This window comes from Glycine max, chromosome 13 (genome assembly GCF_000004515.6).
Source record: "Glycine max cultivar Williams 82 chromosome 13, Glycine_max_v4.0, whole genome shotgun sequence".
NCBI classification, from domain to species: domain Eukaryota; kingdom Viridiplantae; phylum Streptophyta; class Magnoliopsida; order Fabales; family Fabaceae; genus Glycine; species Glycine max.
In genome coordinates this window covers 29,441,017-29,462,723 of record NC_038249.2, presented here as the reverse complement: position 1 = coordinate 29,462,723, position 21,707 = coordinate 29,441,017, and the positions used below count along the sequence as shown (strand labels likewise).

The window sequence follows — 21,707 nt, the reverse complement described above, 5'->3', positions numbered from 1 at the left end:
CAGACCCCACTTTTTTCTGTGTAATTTTATTCCAACAGTGTTTGTGTAAGCATACTCAGTTCCATAGGCTTGGAAATTAAATTTTAAAAGAATGGAAACCTTACGTGCTTCTAAAATTAAATTTCGGGAGACTTTTTTTTTTTTTTTACATAGTTCTGAAATTTAAAACCCAAAATTATTAAGTACACAGATACCTTTGAAGTTTTACGAGATTGCACAATCCTCTATTTTTTAACGATTACGCTAACCTCCTTTATAGGAGTCACAATGTAACGTTTTATTAAACAATCAAAGGAAGTTATCGTAGGAGTAAGAAACAAAAAGAAATTTGTGTAACAATCTCATGAAAATTCAAGGGGAGTAAGTGCTTTTTGGTTTGGTTGAATGAAGGGACCGTCATGTGTCGAACCTGGGACCAACAATGGTATTTGATTGCAATAAGCAAACCATTAGAGGAGAGTAATATTGTTCCATATGGATCACTATAATAGACAACAACAGCTCAAATACTACATGCCTTGAGCAAAATTGATTGATATCAGTGTAACTCATCTGAGTGTGTTTTCATCTTTTCAACAAGGAATGGTTTGAACAACATTAGTAATCCAAATCCTTCAACTATGTTCAAGGCAAAGAAGACCATATGGGTGCCTGCAGTTAAATGTACAACAATAATTAAGCTCCTAGTAACACAGCTAACTAAATAACCAATGCTCTTAATAAACTATCTTGACATCATGATCTAGCTGAGTTTATTGTACCACCACAAACATGTGTACTCAAATACAGCAAAAGAGGTTAGATAAAAAAATCACATGTGATTTGGTACTACATTTGCTTTTTTCTTTGTTTTTAAACGGTTCTAGATTGACACAAATAAATGCAATATTTGAACTTAGGTCCACAGATTAAAGGCTGTTGTCGAATGTGAAAAGAAAAACTATTGACATTTAGAATTAGAGAAAGTGTTCCCATGTGCAACAAATTAAACAGAAAACAGCACAAGTAAATTAGTTGAGTGTCATACCAGGGAGAAAAGAAGCATCCATTCGCTTTTCTGACCAAGTTAATCTGCATTAATAGACCATGATCACATAAAAAAATTGGAGGTAATTTTTAATGTATCCTACCTGTAGTCAGAGTATGTGGTTAAAACTACGTTAACTGCTAATGGATCAAGGTGTAGTGTGAGTAATTTCTATTATATATCTTAATATGCCGACAAGGATCAAGGTATACATCGACAGGAAATAGTCTTCCTTCATCTTTCAATCTAGCCAATTAATATTTAGTTATGAAAAAACCATATCCAGGATTATGAAACTCTCGACTTAACTCGCTAATTCTTACGAGTTTATGAGTCCACTTGTTCTCTGCGAGTTAGACTCTTGAGTAAATTCTTTCTTTAGTAGACTCTGAGTAAACTTTATAAACTCTAAGTAAACTCGGTAGACTCTCGAGTCAACGAGTTAACAAGTTAAAAAAATTAAACCAAAATGTAAGTCATTTTTGATTATTTTCTGTGTGTTTAGCATTCAACATATCTTCATTTAGCGTGTTATTCTCAAATACAAAATTCTCATTTTTAATAATATCAAACTCTTGTTCTCTAATAATATCAAACCCTCGATGAGAATGATCTACCACTACTATAACTTTTACAAGTTATTCTCTATTAGTGATGTATTATTACTAGACTTGGTTATTTAAATATTCTGAACTTTATGATTTAGTATTTTGCTTTATTATATTGTTGAAATGTTTAATAAATATGTTATTTATAAATATTTTGTTATTATTTTTATATGAAGTAGACTTTTACGAATCTACGAGTCGAGTCTATGAAACTTTCACGAGTCTGTGTAAACTCTCGAGTTTGATAACCTTGACCATATCTAAAGAAACTTTGCATGAAGTTTCAGGCACGAATGAATTAGATTAATCTATGTTATTATAGATTATATGAAAATACCTGTACATTAATATGCAACTGTAAGTATAATTTGAAATATTAACCCTTGTAGAGGTACATCGACATTTTTGAACAAAATGCTAAGTTGAACAAAAGCTGAATGAAATCATAGCAACACTCACAGTGCACCACCTGCAGCAGGGCCAATAGCTTTGAATAGAGACATGCCTGTCATAGCAATGCCATTAGCTGCCCCCCTTTGGTGTTGTTCCTGTTTCCCAAATCAACATGTCATATATGTTACAATTCCATCAATAACTATTCTCAACCATTGTATAGAATCAAAAGACAATGAAGTTATCAAAAAATTTACCACTGCTCGGTTTTGTAGAATGAACAAACCAGTTACAATGGTGATCTAAATCCGATAAAAAGAGTACAATAAGTCAAATTTATATTCAATTCAACTTTAAACCCTCAAAATCACTAATAAAGGACTAATTAAATGAAGACGTGCACTTACAGACAGAATATTTTTCAGAATTGAAGCAATACTTAGCACTATGTATAGTGCTAAGCCTGACAACAATGCTATGAAGGGGTAGCTTTGCAAAAGAGGTATGGATAACATCTGCATATGGGATCAAAGGAACAGGACATACTTCAAATAACAAAAAATCAGATGCAATAATTTCCACAATTAGATGAAAACTCACCGCTGAGATGCGGGCAATACTGATAGGTCCACTAGCTTTTTCCACAGATTGGTATATGGTAAGTTGGTAAGTGATAAGTGCAAGACCTGAACATTTGAGAAGTCAGTATACAAAATTTATGCAATAGCAATCTAAAGATCAACACTTAATGTAGAACTTTTCTACATCTTTGTCACTGTCAAACTCAAAGTAAAAACAATTTTGATAAAAGTATAGAGCTAGAGGAATAAATTTAATATGGTTCAAGTTGTATTATATTATGCCAATATTGTTGCAAACTGATTATCATTCAAACTTGTCTATAATTCGTGCTTCTTCTTTTATAAAGAAAAAAGATAAAAGAACCTTGCTGTCAAAGTTATAGAATATTATAACTAAAATTTAGTCAGTAAAAATAATAGAATAGTGTACTATCGTATCAAGTTCAGTTTGACCAACCAATAAACAATTAAATTACTAACCTTTTGAGATCAAAGTAATTTAATTTTTACCATATAGGCTCAAAAAGATATGATATTTGTGATGGATTGAACTTTGGAAACCCAAGCCAGTAGAATTCATTCAACAAGACCAGTAAAAAGAGAAAAACCCTTGCTAGTAGTTGTCATATGGCCTCATGCAAACGCATATAATTTATGTGCAATCGTTATGGATGGAAAATTAGGAAAGAAACATGTATGCCCAACAGTAACAAACATCTATTCTTGGTTCCAGAGATGCACCTGATATTGAAAGAACATTACCAACATCATTAGTTGTAAAGTTCAAGCCCCCCAGCCTTTGAGGACTGACAGACCATAATGAGAAAACCTATAGCAGGATGGATGAATGTTGTTCAGTTAAAAATGCATTAATAAAAAGCAGGAATAATCCTAACAGCATCTATAAAAGGAGAAGTACAGAACATTTTTAACCTCATTAAGTATCATACCTCTTGATAAGCAATATCATGAAGTGAGAAAACACAATAAGAAAGGATAGATGACATTAAGGGCCAATTCCGCAGGAGGTTTTCATTCTTTTGGATTGTCTTTTCATTGCTAGCCCCACTGCTTCCATTTTCTAAAGCTTCTGAATTGTCTATGGATTCATTGTTAGAATTGTGGTTGTGAAGTGTTTCCTGCAGGTATTTTAAACGTTTATACTGATGTGGTAAGCCAAATAGAGAGTATAAACAGTGAAGACAAAGCACAGCTGAATTGAGAAAATCATTACAAAAATGGTTCTTCATTATGAAATTTCATCATAAAAATGTTAAGAGTATCATCCAAAACATAAAGAAGATAAAAAAAAATTGTAGTTAATGAACAGATATGTTAGAACCTAAGATACATACCGGAATCCAGATGCAGCCAATAGCTACTACAAATGCAGCTGCTGATATTATAAAACAGGGCAAGAAGTAGGGAAACCTGCAGAATGATTTATGTTTGTGAAAATGAAAATCAGCACATCATTAAATGATAATATGATGGAAGGACAAAGGTGAGAGGGAGAGGAATACTGAATCCAAAAGTCCACTTACTTATCCCAAAAGGAATCCTTTGGAAATATATCTGGGTACTTCTCTGCTGGCTGCAATGAAAATTTTCCCGAAGTATTAGAAAACCAAGTGATGAATGTGCACATTAATGTTTGGCACAATCACAACACTTAAATACTCACACAGAAGCTTAAGTACATAACAATGCAACATGTAAAAGTCATGCAAAGAGCCCATCTTTTTTAAGATGGCGGATGGATTATTTCAAAAATTTCTATTACTCAATTAAATACATAATTTCAGGCTTCTACATTCTCAAAAGCCAGAAGCCTTTCAATTCAAAACAGTTCATCTTACGAACATATGCAAAATTCAAGGCTTTATGAAAGATGCATCTTAAATTGATACCTGAGCCAAATAGCCTCCCAAGGCCGGGCCAATGATTAAACCTATGCCCCAAACTGCACTGACCTAAAAGCAAATCACACTTTGAATTATTATCGTGGAAATGTAGTTCTAAGAATTGGTGTAAAAAGTTGGTGATGCTTACAGTAGAGAGTCCTAGAGCTTGGTGTTCTTCTCGAAAAAGTTCAGTGGCATACGCCTGCAGTTAAATCAAGGAGTTAAGCAAAATAGATGTCCTTATGAGTTAAGTTATATATCCAAGTGCACACATTCAAATTTTGTATCCTGTTATTGGTGGATGGAACAAGAAAATGTTAACTATTAGGAGTTAAAAATAATGATACCTTCACTGTTCCGAGCAAACCATGGAAACTCCCCAGAAGAAATCTCATGATAAAAGCCATCCAGAAACTTGTGCTAAGGCCAAATAGTGTGTTGAAAAGGACACTGAAATAAAGCAAGCATTGATAATTACGGGAAGCTGCACAACATAACTTATAGAAAACATCCAATTGATTGACAGATATACTTACACTGAAATTATCCCTATAACTATAACAGGTTTTCGACCATAGCGATCGGCTACAATTCCCCACAATACAGATGTCAAACATCTGCCAAGCATGTAGGAAGAACCTGCAGCATTTTTTATTATCATACAGGGATCACTAATAAATAACTTGCAAGGATTGTTGAAAAATGGAAATAATAGGAGTAATCTTACCAACATAACCAGCATAAGAACTAATATCGGCTTCTGTTTTTGCAATATTAAAATCCCTTACCTGAAAATAGATGTTGCATTATGAGGAATGAGGATGTATGTTACGTGCATCAGTATATAAAGTTAAACATTAATCAAAGATTTGGTTTCGTGATAATATTTCATAACAAATCACAAAGCAGAACGAAGAATAATAAGCAATTATAGATTAACTTTGGCACATTTAACATGTTGCAATTATCACAAATTGGTATAATGTTATTGAAGAAAATAAAATGCAATAAAGGAAATACTCAAATAAATAGATGTGTTCTCTTATTATCTTCAAGTTTTAATTATAAATATAAATAAATAAAAACTGAAATTGAACTTGAAATACTCAAATAAATAGATGTGTTCTCAGACAACTTCAAACAATGTTACAAAATCAGAGTATACATCAAATGAGAAGGTAACAGTAATCCCCAGTAGATAGTTAAACTCACCATGAAATAAAGGAATGGAAAGAGAGATGATATAGGCAATGCTGTTCAGGACAAAATAAAGTGACATCAGAAAGGACAAAGTAGTTGCAATTGATTGAGAAAAGACCAAAAAAAAAAAAAAGAAACTGACTACTGGTAAAACATAGAATCAAACACTGGTTTTCCTATCAAAATATAAAAAATTGAAAATCCCATATAACATTATAGCATTTCACTTTAATTCTTCCCCACTACTAATATCAGTCATTCAGGAGAAAGATGAAATAATCATGCCAATTCAATCAGTCACCAATAAGGGTTGACCTTTTCCTGATTTCACCAAGAGAGAGAATAATGAAGTTAGGAAGTGTACAACTTTTGTCTGTCTGATGCAAAAGGAAAACTGAGCAGGCAAAAAAGTTAGATGATTCTCATGAGAAAGGCCCTTGACAGTTGACACCACAAGTTAGCAAACATGGCACTCACAAATACCTCAAAAATCCCAAAAAATGCAACTAGAACAAGTGAATAACCAACTTATCAAGAAGTGAAAATACTAAAAAAAATAGAGTTAAATGCTTACCAGAACACAACACCACCATCCATATTATCAAAAGATTTCTAATGGAAACACCCTGTCCCTTACTCAACTCTTTGGCTTGATCCACTTTACAACCGGGGCAGTCCTCATAGTACTTTTTCTCCAACAATGGTTGCCTGATATTCTCCTCTGCCATGTTTGTTTCACTCAGGTCTTTCTCTCCTACACCATTTTATATGCATCATTCAAACACAAAAAAAGATCAGAAAAGATGTCATGCCACTTTGTTTTGAAGCACAAAATGGAAAAATAACAAAGGGTAAGTTAACAAACGTACACACAACCAAATTAAGGAGAAACCTTGAAACACAAGATCATGACTCTAGTCTCTCACGCGTTATATGAAGACACATGACAAATGCTCTATCTGTCCACATCAGAATTGGATCCTCTACAGCTCAAATTCGATACCTATAGTTCTAATCACATGTTCATTAGTTGCTTTTTGTCGATGGAGAACGTACATTTTCATGATTGATGATTGATTTTTTTCCCTTTCTTTTTTATCTTTTTAATCATTACAAGACCATATGTATCTTTCATGTGAGTAAAAATTGTGAGCAAAAATTGAAATTGATCAGTGCACTTGTGAGTAAAAATTGAAATTGAAAGACCTTATTATGTATATGGAAAAAAAATTACATAAAGTTCTAAAGGTGTTACATATAATATTTTCCAATTAGAATTGAAGTTCCATCTTATTAATGCGTGAAAATAAAGGTTTACAATAAAGAATTATGCACATTACCAATATAAAACTCAAATTCTAATTGGACAATAATACATACAACACCTATATGTAAGTTTTGTCTTGAATATTTGGGTTAATTTAAATGTAAACAAATAATTTATGTATGCGAAAAAATGATGATATATATATATATATATATATATATATATATATATATTGGATTAATTTAAATATAAATAAATAATCACTTAAATTTTTACAAATTTAATAAAACTGTCATGTTTCTTTAAAATAAGTTATATATACGAAAAAAAATTCAAAATATAATTTATATCAAATATACTGTGATTTATCTAATCTAAATTAGTTAAGCTTTTCAGCGTACGAATAAGTTTATTTTTATTTTTTTTCACAAGTGAAAGATGGTTTCTTCATCAAAATGGGTAAAAAACAAGAATAATTATCACGATGGATTGATCCAGAAAATATTTATTAAAATGAGTGATTTTTATCACATAGAAATACATGAAAAGTCATCCTAGATTTTGTGTTTTATGTTTGTCTTACAGGAGGAGGCACCTCCATAACACGTACACTACATTGTGTAATACTGGTTTGCATTAAAAATATTTTCACTCAAACGCAAAATACCTGTCTATTTAATCATTTCTTTTATTGACATATTGATATTTTCTGTCTTTTTTAATTATTTTACTGATATATTTATGACTTCTCTATTAATATTTTTTAACTATGCTTAGTTTTTTCTTAGAGCAAGTGCAAGTACAACTATTAAGTGATTCTTTAAATTTTTTTAATGTATTAAATAAATATATTTGTGTTATAGAAATCATTTATGGTTTTATTAATTATAGGGAAATGATAATTGTGAAATATGAACTAATTTGATATTTAATTTTGACTTATAAACGAGTATAATTTCTTTATTTTATCATTATTTTTAAGGAAATAATGAAGAAATTAACATCTTGTAATTTTTTATTAGCATAATTTAAAAGAAGAAAATTTCAAGTGTTTTACAGGAAAAATTGATGCAAAAACGAGAAAAAACCTTCAAAAAAAGTTAGAAGAATTGGATAGCTTGCTTAGCACGCGGTCGAGGCTTAGCACGCAAAAAACCCATAGCGAAGTCCAAATGTGCGCTTAGCACGAAATCTTGCACTAAACACAAATTGGATGTGAAAATTAAACTACCTGGAGGCTATATAAGGAGGAGGAAGCAAAAGGAGAAATTAAGCTACCTAGAGGCTATATTGTTATTGTGTGATTTGACCATCAATGCATTTGTTTTTGGAGGCTATTCATTGAGAAATGGTAATGTCTAAAGAACTCGAAAAGGACATCTCATCCTAACATTGCATTACTAGGGATAAAATGAATTTGTTGTGCCTCTGCATACATCTTTATATTTAATATTGTTTATAATTCAATCCTTGCAAAAGGATTTGAGAGAGATAATACATAAATTAGACTCTTCATGAGAGATCATGGTTGAGCATATTAGTAGATGTAGGTGAAAATTGATAAAACCGTTAATAGAGAACAACTTTAATATTGCATCAAGGGTAGTTAAACATGCTAACCAACATATTTGTATTCTGAAATCATCTTTTGGATTATCTTTGTTCTCTTCTTATTTATTTTATTATTAGTGTCTTTTTAAATTTAATTTCTTTCATTCTCTTTACTTCTATTCTACTACCTCTTTTATTACTTACAAATTGAGTATTTACCAATGCAAGTACAAACAAAGTTTATGTGGACTCGACACTCGGTTTTTCATTTAATCTTTACTACCTATGATAAAATTAGTACACTTACCAATATGCTGACAGAGTCATATAATTTTGAAGATTAAATTGATCATTCACTCTTATTTATTTATTTATTTATTTCACTAAGATATTCATATTTTTCCTCTATTCGTTTAATTATTTTATTCATACATTTATCACTCATGTTAACATTTAATAATTATGGCACATTTCTTTAAATCTTTCCTATAATAAATACAAATATTAGATGATTCTTGGATTTTTTAATGTATTAAATAAATATATTTTTGTCATAACACCATTTGTCATTTTATAAATTTTAGAACTAATTTAACCAATCATTATAATTTTAAAGACCATTAGTAAAATGTTTTTTTAGAACTATGAAGTGTTTGGATAGTATGCTTTAAGTTTTGGATTTAATCCTCATGGTTGTTTTTGTTTATATTTCTTTAATTATTTTGTTGATACATTTATAACTTTTCTATTGATATTTAACAAGTATAGCTAGTGTTTTTTTTTAATATTTCCTATAATAAATACAGATATTAATTTATTCTTGAAATTGTTTAATGTATTAAATAAGTATTTTGTGTTAGCTTAGCCGACACTAAATATTTGAGAGGATAAAGTGTATCAAGGTGATATCTCCTCATGCTATTGGACAAACAAAAGGTACACAATGTTATTTAGGGTGGTGTCTCCTACATTCTTAGTGGCAAAAATCATCCATTTTGATAAATATTTACTTAACCAATAATTAGTTTTTCATTTTTAATCCATTTTGGTGAAAAAGCTGATGAAAGACCACAAGTAGTTTTCCAACTCATTGGATTAGAGGTCAATCTTACTCGCAGGGTATGGTCACGGTTGAATCAAGAAAATTTTACATACAAAAAGAGTCAAACAACTCTTACTAGATAGATTTTTCTGTCACATATGAATACAACAAAGTCTTATTTCAATGCGTCATTCTTATGGGTTGAATAAGTTTATTTAATTAAAAGTTAAATTACTTATTTAATCCCTATAGTTTCATGATTCTTATCTTTTTAGTCATTTTAGTTTGAAAATGATTTTTTTAGTCCAATAGTTTATATTTTAATTATCTTTTAGTCCTTGTAGTTTAAAAGTATTCTTTTTAGTGCTTATAGTTTGTATTTTAATTCTCTTTTAGTCGTTATAGTTGAAAGTGATATTTTTAGTCCCTATAATTTGTATTTTAATTACCTTTTAGTCAATACTAAAAAATATATAAAAATAATTGACTACAAATTATTTACAAATTATCAATTATTTTTTTATTACAAATTATCTTACGATAAATTAGTTACGAATTATTGGTTAATATTTTTGTAGTTAATTGTAATCGATAATATTATTCATATTTTTTATGGTAAGGACTAAAAATGAATTAAAATATAAAGTATAAAGACTAAAAAGATCACTATGAAAACTAAAAGAGAATTAAAATACAAATTATAAAGACTAAAAAAACTACTTTCAAAACTATAGACACTAAAAGAGAATTAAAATATAAATTATAGGGATTAAAAAAATCATTTTCTAATGATAGGGACCAAAAAGGTAAGAATCATGAAATTATATAAATCAAATGAGTAATGTAACCCTAATTAAATATATGTTTAATTTAAAGTTTTTTTTTCAAAATGTTTATGTTTAAAAAATATTTTTTATATAATTTTTAAAAAGATTCTTAAAAATTTGACAAAAATAAATGTTAGTATTATTAAAATAAATTAAATTAAATTAAATACGTATTAAAATCTTAAACATTTTAAGAATTCATAATTTTTTTTGTCCATATTACTTTATAAAAAAATAATTTATAATGAACTTGAACTTTTCATTAAGAAGGGACCCGCGCCGGTATAAAATTTCTTACCAAAGTGGGATCTGGTGGCTAACGAGTTCCACGAGGTGTTGTAACGGCTTAACGAGAATGGGATAAATGGAGAGGATCTCTTCCACAATAAGGGATGTCATAAATATAAATAAATAAAATGTTACTTTATGATGATGTTTAAAATGTCAATTATACCCCTTGAACTCTTGCTTCTTAGAACCAACCACCATTCTGAAAAAAGGTAAACTATCTATTTCATTCTTTATCTTATTTTTTTTATTCATTTTAATCTTTTGTATTTTTTAAAAGATTCTAAATGGTCCTTACATGTAGGTAACATCAATGACAATCAAATTCGAACAGCTACAAGTCATGGCAAAATGAAAAATAAAAAAGATACAAAAAAAGATGCTCTTGCCATGAAAACATGTCATAGGAGTACTTATCATTCTAGAAATAGTTAATGTAGTGGATAGAAGTAGTTATCATGTAATGAATAATAATAGTTATCATGTAGTGCAAATGTACAATTATTAGCCATAAATTATTCCCTTTGTATTGAATAAATTTGACAGAAATATATTAATTATTTCCTCTTTCTTGTTTTTCTTGCTTAACAGAGATTCTCTTTATCTTGAATACAAGGACGGGTAACCTTACACAACATTAGCAGTTTCTTCCTTCACAAACAATAATTCCTTTTTCCCAAATCAAAGATGACAAACCTCTAACAATTTAACGATTTCAATGTTACTGTTCAAAGTTGGGATTCAATCCAGGAAGGGGAAGGGGAATATAGTGATATCACCTTCAATTTTAAAAAAACAATATTCGGTACTCTTTTTTTCACTTGGATTAGCTTGGTTTGTTCTTTTTTCTGTGACGTTTCTACGTTTTTTTTATGGCAAGCTACATATTGAATTGGTGCCATTAATTTAGTTACAATCATCATTGGTCCCCGTGATGACAAAGTTACCATCATTGTCCCCAATATTAGACAGCAGCTCCGATGCTACATGCCTTGAACAAAATTGATTGGTATCAGTGTAACTGATCTGAGTGTGTTTTCTTCTTTTCAACAAGGAATGGTTTGAACATCATTAGTATTCCAAGTGCTTCAACTATGTTCAGTACAAAGAACACCATATGGGTGCCTGCAGTTAAATGTAGAATAGTAAGTAAGCTCAAGTAATACAGCTAGCATAAGAATCAATGCTCTTAATTTATATTGAAATCATTGTCTTGCTACACAATAGTCCATTTTTTTTTATCTGTAGGAATTAAACACGCTACCAGAAAATTTATAATACTTACATACTCTGCTTAATCGACTGAGCTAGACCCCCTTGATTGTTACACAATAGTTTATTGTACCACCACATACATATTTTTTTCTTTGTTTAGATTAATTGAAATAAATGCAATGTTTGATCTAATGTGCACACAGATTAAAGCTGCTGTTGTTGAAGGCTAACTGACTTTAACGATAGTCAGAGGGTTCCATGTTCCATATATGAAACAGAAACTAGAACAAATAAATTAGTTGAACATCATACCTGGGAGGAATGAAGCATCCATCCGCTTTTGTGACCAAGTTAATCTGCATTGACCATGATCATATAAGAAAATTTTAGATCATTCTTAATGTATCATACTTGTGGCAGAATGTATCTGGTTAAGAACTACAGGTGAAAACTTTGTTAACTGCTAATGCATTAAAATATAAAGAGAGTAATTTCTATTAAATAGTTCAGTATGACGGCAAGGCTCACGGTATATAAATTGACAGGTAGCAGGCTACCTTCATCTTTTAATCTAGTCAACTAACAGTTAGGCATGAAAGAACCATATAATAAAGGAATTAGCATGAAGTGTTGGGAACACATGAATTAGATTAATCTTCTATGTTATTATAGATCACGTGAAAAAACTTGTACATTAATATGCAAGTGTTATAACAAGTATATTTGACATTTTTTGAACCGACAAGTTGAATAAAAGCTGAAGGCAGCATAGGAACACTCACACTGCACCACCTGTAGCAGGGCCAATAGCTTTGAAAAGAGACATGGCTGTCATAGAAATGCCATTAGCTGCCCCCCTTTGGTGTTGTTCCTGTCGTCCAAATTAACATGTTATCATTAATAACTAGTCTCAAGTATTGTATAGAATCAAAAGACAATGAAATTATACAAAAATTTACCACTGCTCGGTTTTGCAGAAGGAACAAACTAGTTATAATGGTGATCTAAATCCAATAAGAAAGAGTACAATCAGTCAAATTTGCAACACAGAAACTTTTCTGAATCAAATAAATTGATCTACTGAGGCTTAGTATATCCAATTTCATATAAACCCTCAAAATCACTAATAAATGATTAAATAAATGAAGAGGTGCACTTACGGACATAATATTCTTCAGAATTGAAGCAATACTTATCACTATGTATAGTGCCAAGCCTGACAACAATGCTATGAAGGGGTAGCTTTGCAAAAGTGGTATGGTTAACATCTGCACATGGAACCAAAGTAACAGGACATATTTCAAATGACAAAAACTGAAATGCTGAAATACAATCATTGCCACAGTTAGTTGAAAACTCACCCCTGAGAAGCGGGCAATAACAATAGGTCCACTAGCTTTTTCCACAAATGGGTATAAGGTAAGTTGGTAAATAATAAGTGCAAGACCTGAAAACTTGATAAGTCATTCATTACGCAAAATATCTATTCTGCAATAGGAATTGTACCATGTCAAAATTTTGATAAAAGTATATAACTAAAGGAATAAATGTAACTTGTTTCAAGTGGTATGGAATTATGTCATTACTGTTCCAAACTCCAAAGTCCAAACTTATTATCATGCAAACTTGGCTATTGCTCATGCTTCCTCTTTTATAAAGAGAAAGATAAAAGAACCTTGCTGACAAAGTTAAGCATCCTGGAGTCCTATAACTAGAAAAATTGGCTAGTAATAGAGGCTAGTAATATGGAGTTCATTTTGACCGACCAATATACATTTGAATTAGTAACTTTTTGAGATCAAAGTATTTTTTACCATATAAATCAACGGACTAATTCTGATTTAGGCACAGAAAGTTATGATATTTGAGATGGCTATAGCTTTTGATATCAAAACATACTTATTTGAATTTACAAAGCTACATTCAGAATATGATCAGGTCAAGAAAGTCATTCTCAAAGCAAGGTAAATTATGGTGATGACCGAGACATGTCTAAAGATTATTTGACTTAAGTTTGGTAATAAGGGAAATTCATTCAACAAGACCAATAAAAGGAGAAAAAAAGCCAGCAGGTAGTTATCAAGTGGCCTCATGTAAATGCATAAAATTTATGAGCAATCTTTTGTGGAAGGAAAGTTAGGAAGAAAACATGTATGCCCTACAGTAATAAGCATATATTGTTGGTTCCAGAGATGCACCTGATATTGAAAGAACATCACCAACATTATCGGTTGTAAAGTTCAAACCCCCCAGCCTTTGAGGACTGACGGCCCATAATGAGAAAACCTAAAGAAAGCAGGATGAATGAATGTTGTTCACTTAAAAATGCATGGATAAAAAGCAGGAAATCCAAGCAGCATATATTTATGTAGATGCATAGATGGTTTTTAGCCTCAATGAGTACAAATGAATTATACCTCTTGATACGCAATATCATGAAGTGAGAAAACACAATAAACAATGATAGATGACATTAAGGGCCAATTCAGGAGGAGGTTATCATTCTTTTGGATTATCTTTTCATTGCCAGCTCCACTGTTTCCACTTTCTAAAGCTTTGGCATCGTCTGTGGATTCATTGCTACAATTGTGGTTGTGAAGTGTTTCCTGCAGGTATGTTAAACAATTATGCTGATGTGGGAGACAGACTAGACAATATAGACAGTGAAGATGGTTCTAAATTATAAAATGTGATCATAAAATTGTTAGAACATAAGAAACATGTGTAAACAATAAACAAATACGTTTGAACCTAAGAAGCATACCGGAATCCAGATACAGCCAATAGCTACTACAAATGCGAATGCAGAAATTATAAGGTTGGGCAAGAAGTATGGAAACCTGCAGAATAATTTATGTTTTCATAAATGAAAATCAACACATCATTCAAGGATAAAATGATAGAAAGACAAAGACGAGAGGAAAATTGAATCCAAAAGTTCACTTACTTATCCCAAAAAGAATCCTTTGTAAATATATGTGGGTACTTCTCTACAGGCTACAATGAAAATTTTCCCAAAATATTAGATAAACAAGTGATAAATATGTGCTGATATATGTTTGCCACAATCCCTGCGCATGCACACTCACACAGAAACTCAAGTACTTAACAACGCAAAATGTGAAAAAAATGAAAAACACATTTTCTTTTCCTTTCAATATGGAAGATGGATTATTTGAAAAATTTCTATTCCTCAATTAAATACAGAATTTCAGGCATCAACCTTGTCAAAAAGCCAGAAGTCTTTCAATTCAAAACAATTCATTTTACCAACATATACAAAATTCAAAGCTTTTATGCAAGATGCATCTTCTAGGTATACTCCAAATAGCAAATAATATTAGATAGTACCTGAGCCAAATAGCCCCCCAATGCTGGGCCAATGATCAAACCTATGCCCCAAGCTGCACTGACCTAAAATCAAATCTCACTTTTGATTATTATTATGGAAATGTAGTTCTAAAATCTACTAGTATAACAGAGTTGGTGATGCTTACAGTTGAGAGTCCTATAGCTTGGTGTTCTTCTCGAAAAAGTTCAGAGGCATAGGCCTGTTAAATAGAGGAGTTAGGCAAACAGAAGTTTAAATGGAAGTGTGAAAGCGATTGAACAAGTTATATATCCAATTGTGCACACACATTCAAAATTTGTATCCTGAAACATGAAAGTGCTAACTTTGATACCTTCACTGGTCCAAGCAAACCATTTAAACTTCCCAGAAGAAATCTCATGATAACAGCCATCCAAAAATTTGTGCTAAGGCCAAATAATGTGTTGAAAATGACACTGAAATCAAGCAACCATTGATAATTTCGTACTAGAAGCTGCACATAGAGCATAACTTAAAGAAAGCATTCAATTGATTGACAAATATACTTACACTGCAATAATCCCCATAACTATAACAGGTTTTCGGCCATAGCGATCGGCTACAATTCCCCATAATACAGATGTCAAACATCTGCCAAGCATGAATGAAGAGCCTACAGCATTTTTTATCATCCAGCCATCACTAATAAATAACTTGCAAGGATTGTTGAAGATTTTAAAAAATTAAAATCATAGAAGTAATCTTACCAACATAACCAGCATAAGAACTAATATCAGCTTCTGTTTTCGCAATATTGAAATCCCTTACCTGAAAATGATGCATTATTGAAGAATGATGATGTATATTATGTGCATCAGCATAAAGTTAAACATTAATAAAATTCGTGAGTATTTCGATAACAAGTGACTAAGCAGAACGGAAAACAATAAGCAATTAAGAATTGACTTTATCACATCTAACATATTGCAATTATCAGTCTCACAGGAAAATTATATGGTTGAGAGGGAACAGAAATTGGTATAATATTATTGAGGAAGAAATGGAGGGTACTTGGTACATTGAACAAAATTTACTGATTAATGACTCAGAGGCTTTTAAATTACTTAGATTGAACATTATTCAGTTCTTGAGACCACCATTAATCAGTTGTTTGCATGCCAAAATTGCAATTTGTATAAGTGGTCTCACTGGAGGACTAAAATTCATTCACATTGACCAAAGAATAAATTGCTATTTGCAATAAGACACACTTTCCATTTTTTTATCGGTAAATGTTAGTGGTTAATTGTTAGTTTTTTGTTGGCGTGGACAATTGTACCCATGACCTTTTCCTCCCTCCCTTCTCCTTTTACCACCAAATCAACTTTATAACTCCAGACACACTTTCCATTGATAGCGATTTCTTTTCTCCCATTCAAACTAGCTCAAATACATCTCTTCCTTCTGTAAGTTAGTCTTGGCCATAAACATTCCCAGAAATACAAAACTACTGTGAGAACCAGCTGCTGGGACTGGGAGAGGAATGTCTTCCACAACCGTTTTTAATTCCTTTTATGACTGGAACAAAGATTTACAGTAAACCAACATTATAGAACCAATTATTTACATTATATATAAAAATGATGCGTAAACAGTGGATTGATCTTAAATTCCTTTTTGAAATGCCAAACAGAGATGATGTGAGGATTGAAGGGAGTTTCACTATCTGCATTTTTTATTTATAAATATAAATAAATAAAAACTGAAATTAAACTTGAAGCACTAAAATATATAGATGTGTTCTCAGACAACTTAAAAAATAATGTCACAAAATCAGAGTATACATCAAATGAAAAGGTAACAGTAAATACCCCAGTAGATAGTTAAACTCACCATGAAATAGAGGAATGGAAAGAGAGATGATATAGGCAGTGCTGTACATGTACAGGACAAAATAGAGTGATATCAGAAAGGACAAAGAAGTTGTTTCAACTGATTGAGAAATACAAAATATGACAACTGGTAAAACACAGAATCAAACACTGATTTTCCTTTCAAAATATTAAAATTGAAAATCCCATAAAAAAAATTTAGCATTTAACTTTAATTCTCCCCCACTACTCATATGTGATTAGAAGGCACTATTTTTAGAGTTATAGTACACAATATCAGCATCATTCAAGAGAAAGAGTAAATAGTCATGTTCAATCGGTAACCACTAAGGATGATCTTTTTCTGATTTTCTCCAATAAAAGAAAAAGGATGAACCTAAGTTAAGAAGTGAACAACTTGAAAAAGACTAGTGTTGCAATTCAGTTTCAGTTCTGAAGTTAGGCACCAACTCAATTTTCTTGCCAACATGGTTGAACTTTTAAGGTCTTTGATTTGGCAACCTCTATAAGCAACACCCCCTCCACATGTGCCTGCGTGAACAGGCTATACACGAAGATAGACCTGATATCAAACCCACAAGGGTCAGACTAGTCCTGTGGGTTTTGGTAGTCTGCATGAGATTCTAGGTTCAAACCTCACGTGCCGTCAATGTACACATTCAAGAAAAAAAATGATTCAATATCATATTAAATTTCATCTTAAAATTAAATAATATTATAACTATGATTGTCTAATAAATATATAAGTTACACTTTAAGAATAGATACAGACAATGTGAAACTTTCTAACACGTCCCGAGAGTAAAAAAAAAAAGGAGAGCTGGAACAACCAATTTTTCCAGAAGTGAAAAAATACTCAGAAAAGAGTGAAATGTTAATTACCAGCACACAGCACCACCATCCACATGATAAAAAGATTTTTAACAGGTACACCCTTTCCCTCACTCAACTCTTTGGCTTGATCCACTTTACAACCTGGGCAGTCCTTGTAGTACTTCCTCTCCAACAACGGTTGTTTAACATTCTCCTCTCCCATGTTTGTGACACTCACAGGTCCCTCTCTTTCCTACAACATTTTACATGCATCATTCAAACCCATAAGAGATGATCAGAAAAGATGTCAATCCACTTTGTAATTTGTTTTGAAGCAGAAAATGGAGATAATAAAAGCTTGAGGAAACAAATTAGCATACTCACAACCAAAGGAGAAACTCTAGGATTTGTCCTTGGTTTGAGAATGGAAAAATGAACACCAATAACACAAGGTCTAGATTCTAGTCTCACGGGTTATACAAAGAGACATGACAAATGCTTGTTTTTTTTTAGAGCCGCAACCGTAGAGGAATGTTTGCAGGTAGCATCATTGCACACGTCACACAGAGAAAAATGGCCAATGCATGGGGACAATGACTATTGAGGAAAAGTCTTACAAGAAAGGTAATTAATTAATGGGAATGAAGCTATTGAATCCCCGTATCTAACACCATATGTAGGAATAAAATAGAAGGAATTGGTAAAGAACAAACAAAGGGGTCATATATCAAAAGACATGATAAGAGCCTAATGACGAGGGAAAAGAAGACACGCATAATCTGTCAAACAGGAATTAGTTCCATATTTTGAAGTTGATCGAATCTTTGGGTTGCGGTGTTTGTGTTGCTATTTGATTCAATTTTTAAATGAAAAAATCATCTAAATTAAATATAAAATAAAAATATGATTTTTTACTTTACGAATATCATAATTTTTGACATTTCTAATAATATCAAGTTTTATTCCTCTCTCTTGCCATTTCTAATTTCTGGAATTTTAGTTTTAGATATATAATATTAAATCTAAACCAAACCAATTCAATCTTTCAAATAATTTAAAATCTATTAATTAAACTTACATAATTATTATCTTATATTATTATTTTAAAAATAAATTTCATTTTTATTAAATTTTGAAAAACATATTTTAGTTGAAAATCCTTTTTTTTTTACTTTTATTTAGCATTATTATAAAATTATAACCAACACTTTTAGTAACATAATAATAAATTATACATAACTTGATATTTAATATTATTTTTTAATATATGAAAATAATATATGCAAGATTACAAAATAAACTAAATATCATAAATTATTTAATACTTATTATTATAATTACCACAACAAAATTTACATATTATAAATTTATTATAAAAAGAATACACTATAAATCACATACTATAATCGTTAAAATTTTAAAATAAATCTAGTCACTTCATACTAAACATTCAGTATTTAAAACAAAGATTTGCAAACTAACCTAATCAAACCATAAAAAAAATATGTGATTTTTGAGAACTTTAGTTTTTGTGATTTTCAATTTAAGCGGTTTTCATTTTTTTTGATAGATTTCACGGTTTATAATAAATAATTTGGTTCGATTTTGAATAACCATATCTTTGAGATACCTATGGCTCTAATCTGAATTAGTTAACATTAGAAAAATCCTTTTATTTATGTGAACAATAGCCACAATAAGGATCAAATTCAACTCTTCATGTTGAAGCAAAAGAAATTCAACTCTTCATGCAACTACTCTAACCCTTAATACTATGCAGACATGACTAATTTGTTTAAATATATTTTTAGTCTATATAAAATAAATAAATTTTGATTTTGATTTTAGTAGAATAATAGCAATGAAGATCGATCGTAACACTTAGTGCATCTATTGCAACCACTAGCTACCGCTAGGCTAACCTTAGTGGGCAACAAATTTAGATTTTGATTACGATCTTAGTAAAACATTTTATTTCATCCTAAACAATATGAAATTACTGGTTGTTGCTCTCTATGATGGTAAATTGTGACACTCATTATTGAAAAATTAACCAACTATTAAGGAGATCTATTTCAATTTGATTGAAAGTGGTATGAATAATTTTTTTTTTGTCTTTGCTTCGTGCCATCTAAGTTCTATCAAATGGTTGCAGAGATGTTTGTTAAAAGGACACATCACATGTTCACTTGTGAAAAAATTCAAGATTTTTAATTTTTTAAATCAATTATATTTATAATTGATGTACAAAATTTTATTATTCTACGTTAGAAAGAATGAGGGTGAGAAGAGGAATTTTTGCATTGGTCATAATAAAATTTTCTACATCAGTTATAAATATAAATGAATTAAAAATTATAAATATAACTGATTTAAAAAGTGAAAAACATCATGCATTTTACATTAGCATATAGGTGAGCAGCTGATGTGTACCACCATTTGACAGAACCCGATAGTAATAGGCAATTTTTTTTAAAAAAATGTAGGAAGCAACCACACAAAGAAATTTTTTTAAGGAAGTAATAGTGAAATTTGAGTATTTTTTAAGGATAAACACATAATTAATCCTATTGAATGAAATGTATTTTTAAGATAATTTCATTAAATAAGATATAAGTAATTGAGATTTTTTACATGAGACAAAAAATAAATTTTTTTATTGTATATTCAAGACTTGAGGGAGTAAGTGGAAAGAGGGAGATGATGAGTCTCAATATTCTAAGGGTAATTTTAGAAAAAAATAATATAAATTATTAATAAATTTAATATATATTACTTATGAAATTAATCATTTTTTAAAGAATGTAAATTAGATAAAATAGTCACATATTCTAAGTGTTTAATGCTACTTACTACATTAATTTATAATTTTCTTAATCTTGAATAATACTGAGAGGGAATATGTTTTAATTTTTAATGCAATTTTTCTCACTAATTAGATGCCAAATCATAATCATTTCCAGAATCCATAAAAATCCATAACCATCCATCTCACCTATAAACGTCATTCTTAATTTAGTATAAGTTGTTCAATCCTATAATTGAAGACTACAGTAATGTATTAGTACCAATATTAAATTTTGAATTTGGCGTTTTTATTATTCAGCTTGTAGCTAAAATCAATTCTGACAGCACACATTCACTAGAAAACGCGGGGTGGGGGTCTGAACTTAACCAGAAGTTTGCAGCTCAAATCCAATTTGAACACGGAAGACAACAGACGTCGGCAATGATGGATACGTCGTTGTTCATAGATACCCTTACTATGCATGCATGGGGGCAAATATACATTTTAAAAAATATGGTAGTCGACAACATAATTATTATTGTTTCATATATGATTTTAAAAATATTTTAGGACATGCAATATAAATTAATTGAAGATGAAGAGGACACAAATTTAAATTTGTTATTCTCCCTATTCTAAGTGTTGTGTTTGGAGAAAATTAAGTCTCAAAATATGTGTTATGTCAAAACTTATTATTGAATTCAATAACTTTTTTTTTTTACATGGAACAATTATTTATCTACAAAATATTTGAAAGACAAACATGCCCCACCTCTATATTTTCTCACATTTCCACTCTCTCCCTCCCTCTCTCATTTAATATCTACTCGTTATTAAAAGATTTGTAACCGCCATGTTACTTCTACAATATTCTCTTTCTTCGTAATTTAAAGAGCATGGAAAGCTTTGCGATTCATCCACTTTTACGATAATATATATGATAATTTTACTCATTAGATTTCAAAAATATATATATATATATATATATATATATATATATA

General features: G+C 30.4%; 2 protein-coding genes across 4 annotated transcripts; both read right to left on the bottom strand.

Annotated features, from left to right (window-relative positions):
- Window positions 1–401: 401 nt before the first annotated feature.
- LOC100799583 (protein ZINC INDUCED FACILITATOR-LIKE 1) lies at window positions 402–6,767 on the bottom strand. 3 transcript variants are annotated; one of them, XM_003542735.5, is made up of 18 exons: window positions 6,606–6,767; window positions 6,288–6,467; window positions 5,726–5,766; window positions 5,241–5,301; window positions 5,050–5,152; window positions 4,861–4,963; window positions 4,662–4,715; window positions 4,520–4,582; window positions 4,154–4,203; window positions 3,965–4,040; window positions 3,560–3,748; window positions 3,351–3,438; window positions 2,629–2,714; window positions 2,436–2,543; window positions 2,286–2,330; window positions 2,095–2,183; window positions 1,028–1,071; window positions 402–651 (listed from the first exon to the last, which is right to left on the bottom strand). In XM_003542735.5, exons 2-18 carry the CDS (start codon window positions 6,439–6,441, stop codon window positions 539–541), a joined length of 1,467 nt encoding a protein of 488 aa, XP_003542783.1. In that variant the 5' UTR covers window positions 6,442–6,467; window positions 6,606–6,767; the 3' UTR covers window positions 402–538. The 3 variants fall into 3 exon arrangements, with proteins under 3 accessions (XP_003542783.1, XP_006594341.1, XP_040864152.1); XM_006594278.3 differs by having other exon boundaries at window positions 6,583–6,765; XM_041008218.1 differs by having other exon boundaries at window positions 557–651; window positions 2,105–2,183; window positions 6,583–6,767.
- Window positions 6,768–11,393: 4,626 nt separating this feature from the next.
- Window positions 11,394–18,731, bottom strand: LOC100800124 (protein ZINC INDUCED FACILITATOR-LIKE 1). The gene is made up of 18 exons (XM_003542736.5): window positions 18,303–18,731; window positions 17,988–18,171; window positions 17,107–17,147; window positions 15,981–16,041; window positions 15,784–15,886; window positions 15,587–15,689; window positions 15,401–15,454; window positions 15,255–15,317; window positions 14,851–14,900; window positions 14,668–14,743; window positions 14,321–14,509; window positions 14,102–14,189; window positions 13,265–13,350; window positions 13,064–13,171; window positions 12,863–12,907; window positions 12,686–12,774; window positions 12,216–12,259; window positions 11,394–11,813 (listed from the first exon to the last, which is right to left on the bottom strand). Exons 2-18 carry the CDS (start codon window positions 18,139–18,141, stop codon window positions 11,701–11,703), a joined length of 1,467 nt encoding a protein of 488 aa, XP_003542784.1. The 5' UTR covers window positions 18,142–18,171; window positions 18,303–18,731; the 3' UTR covers window positions 11,394–11,700.
- Window positions 18,732–21,707: the final 2,976 nt, after the last annotated feature.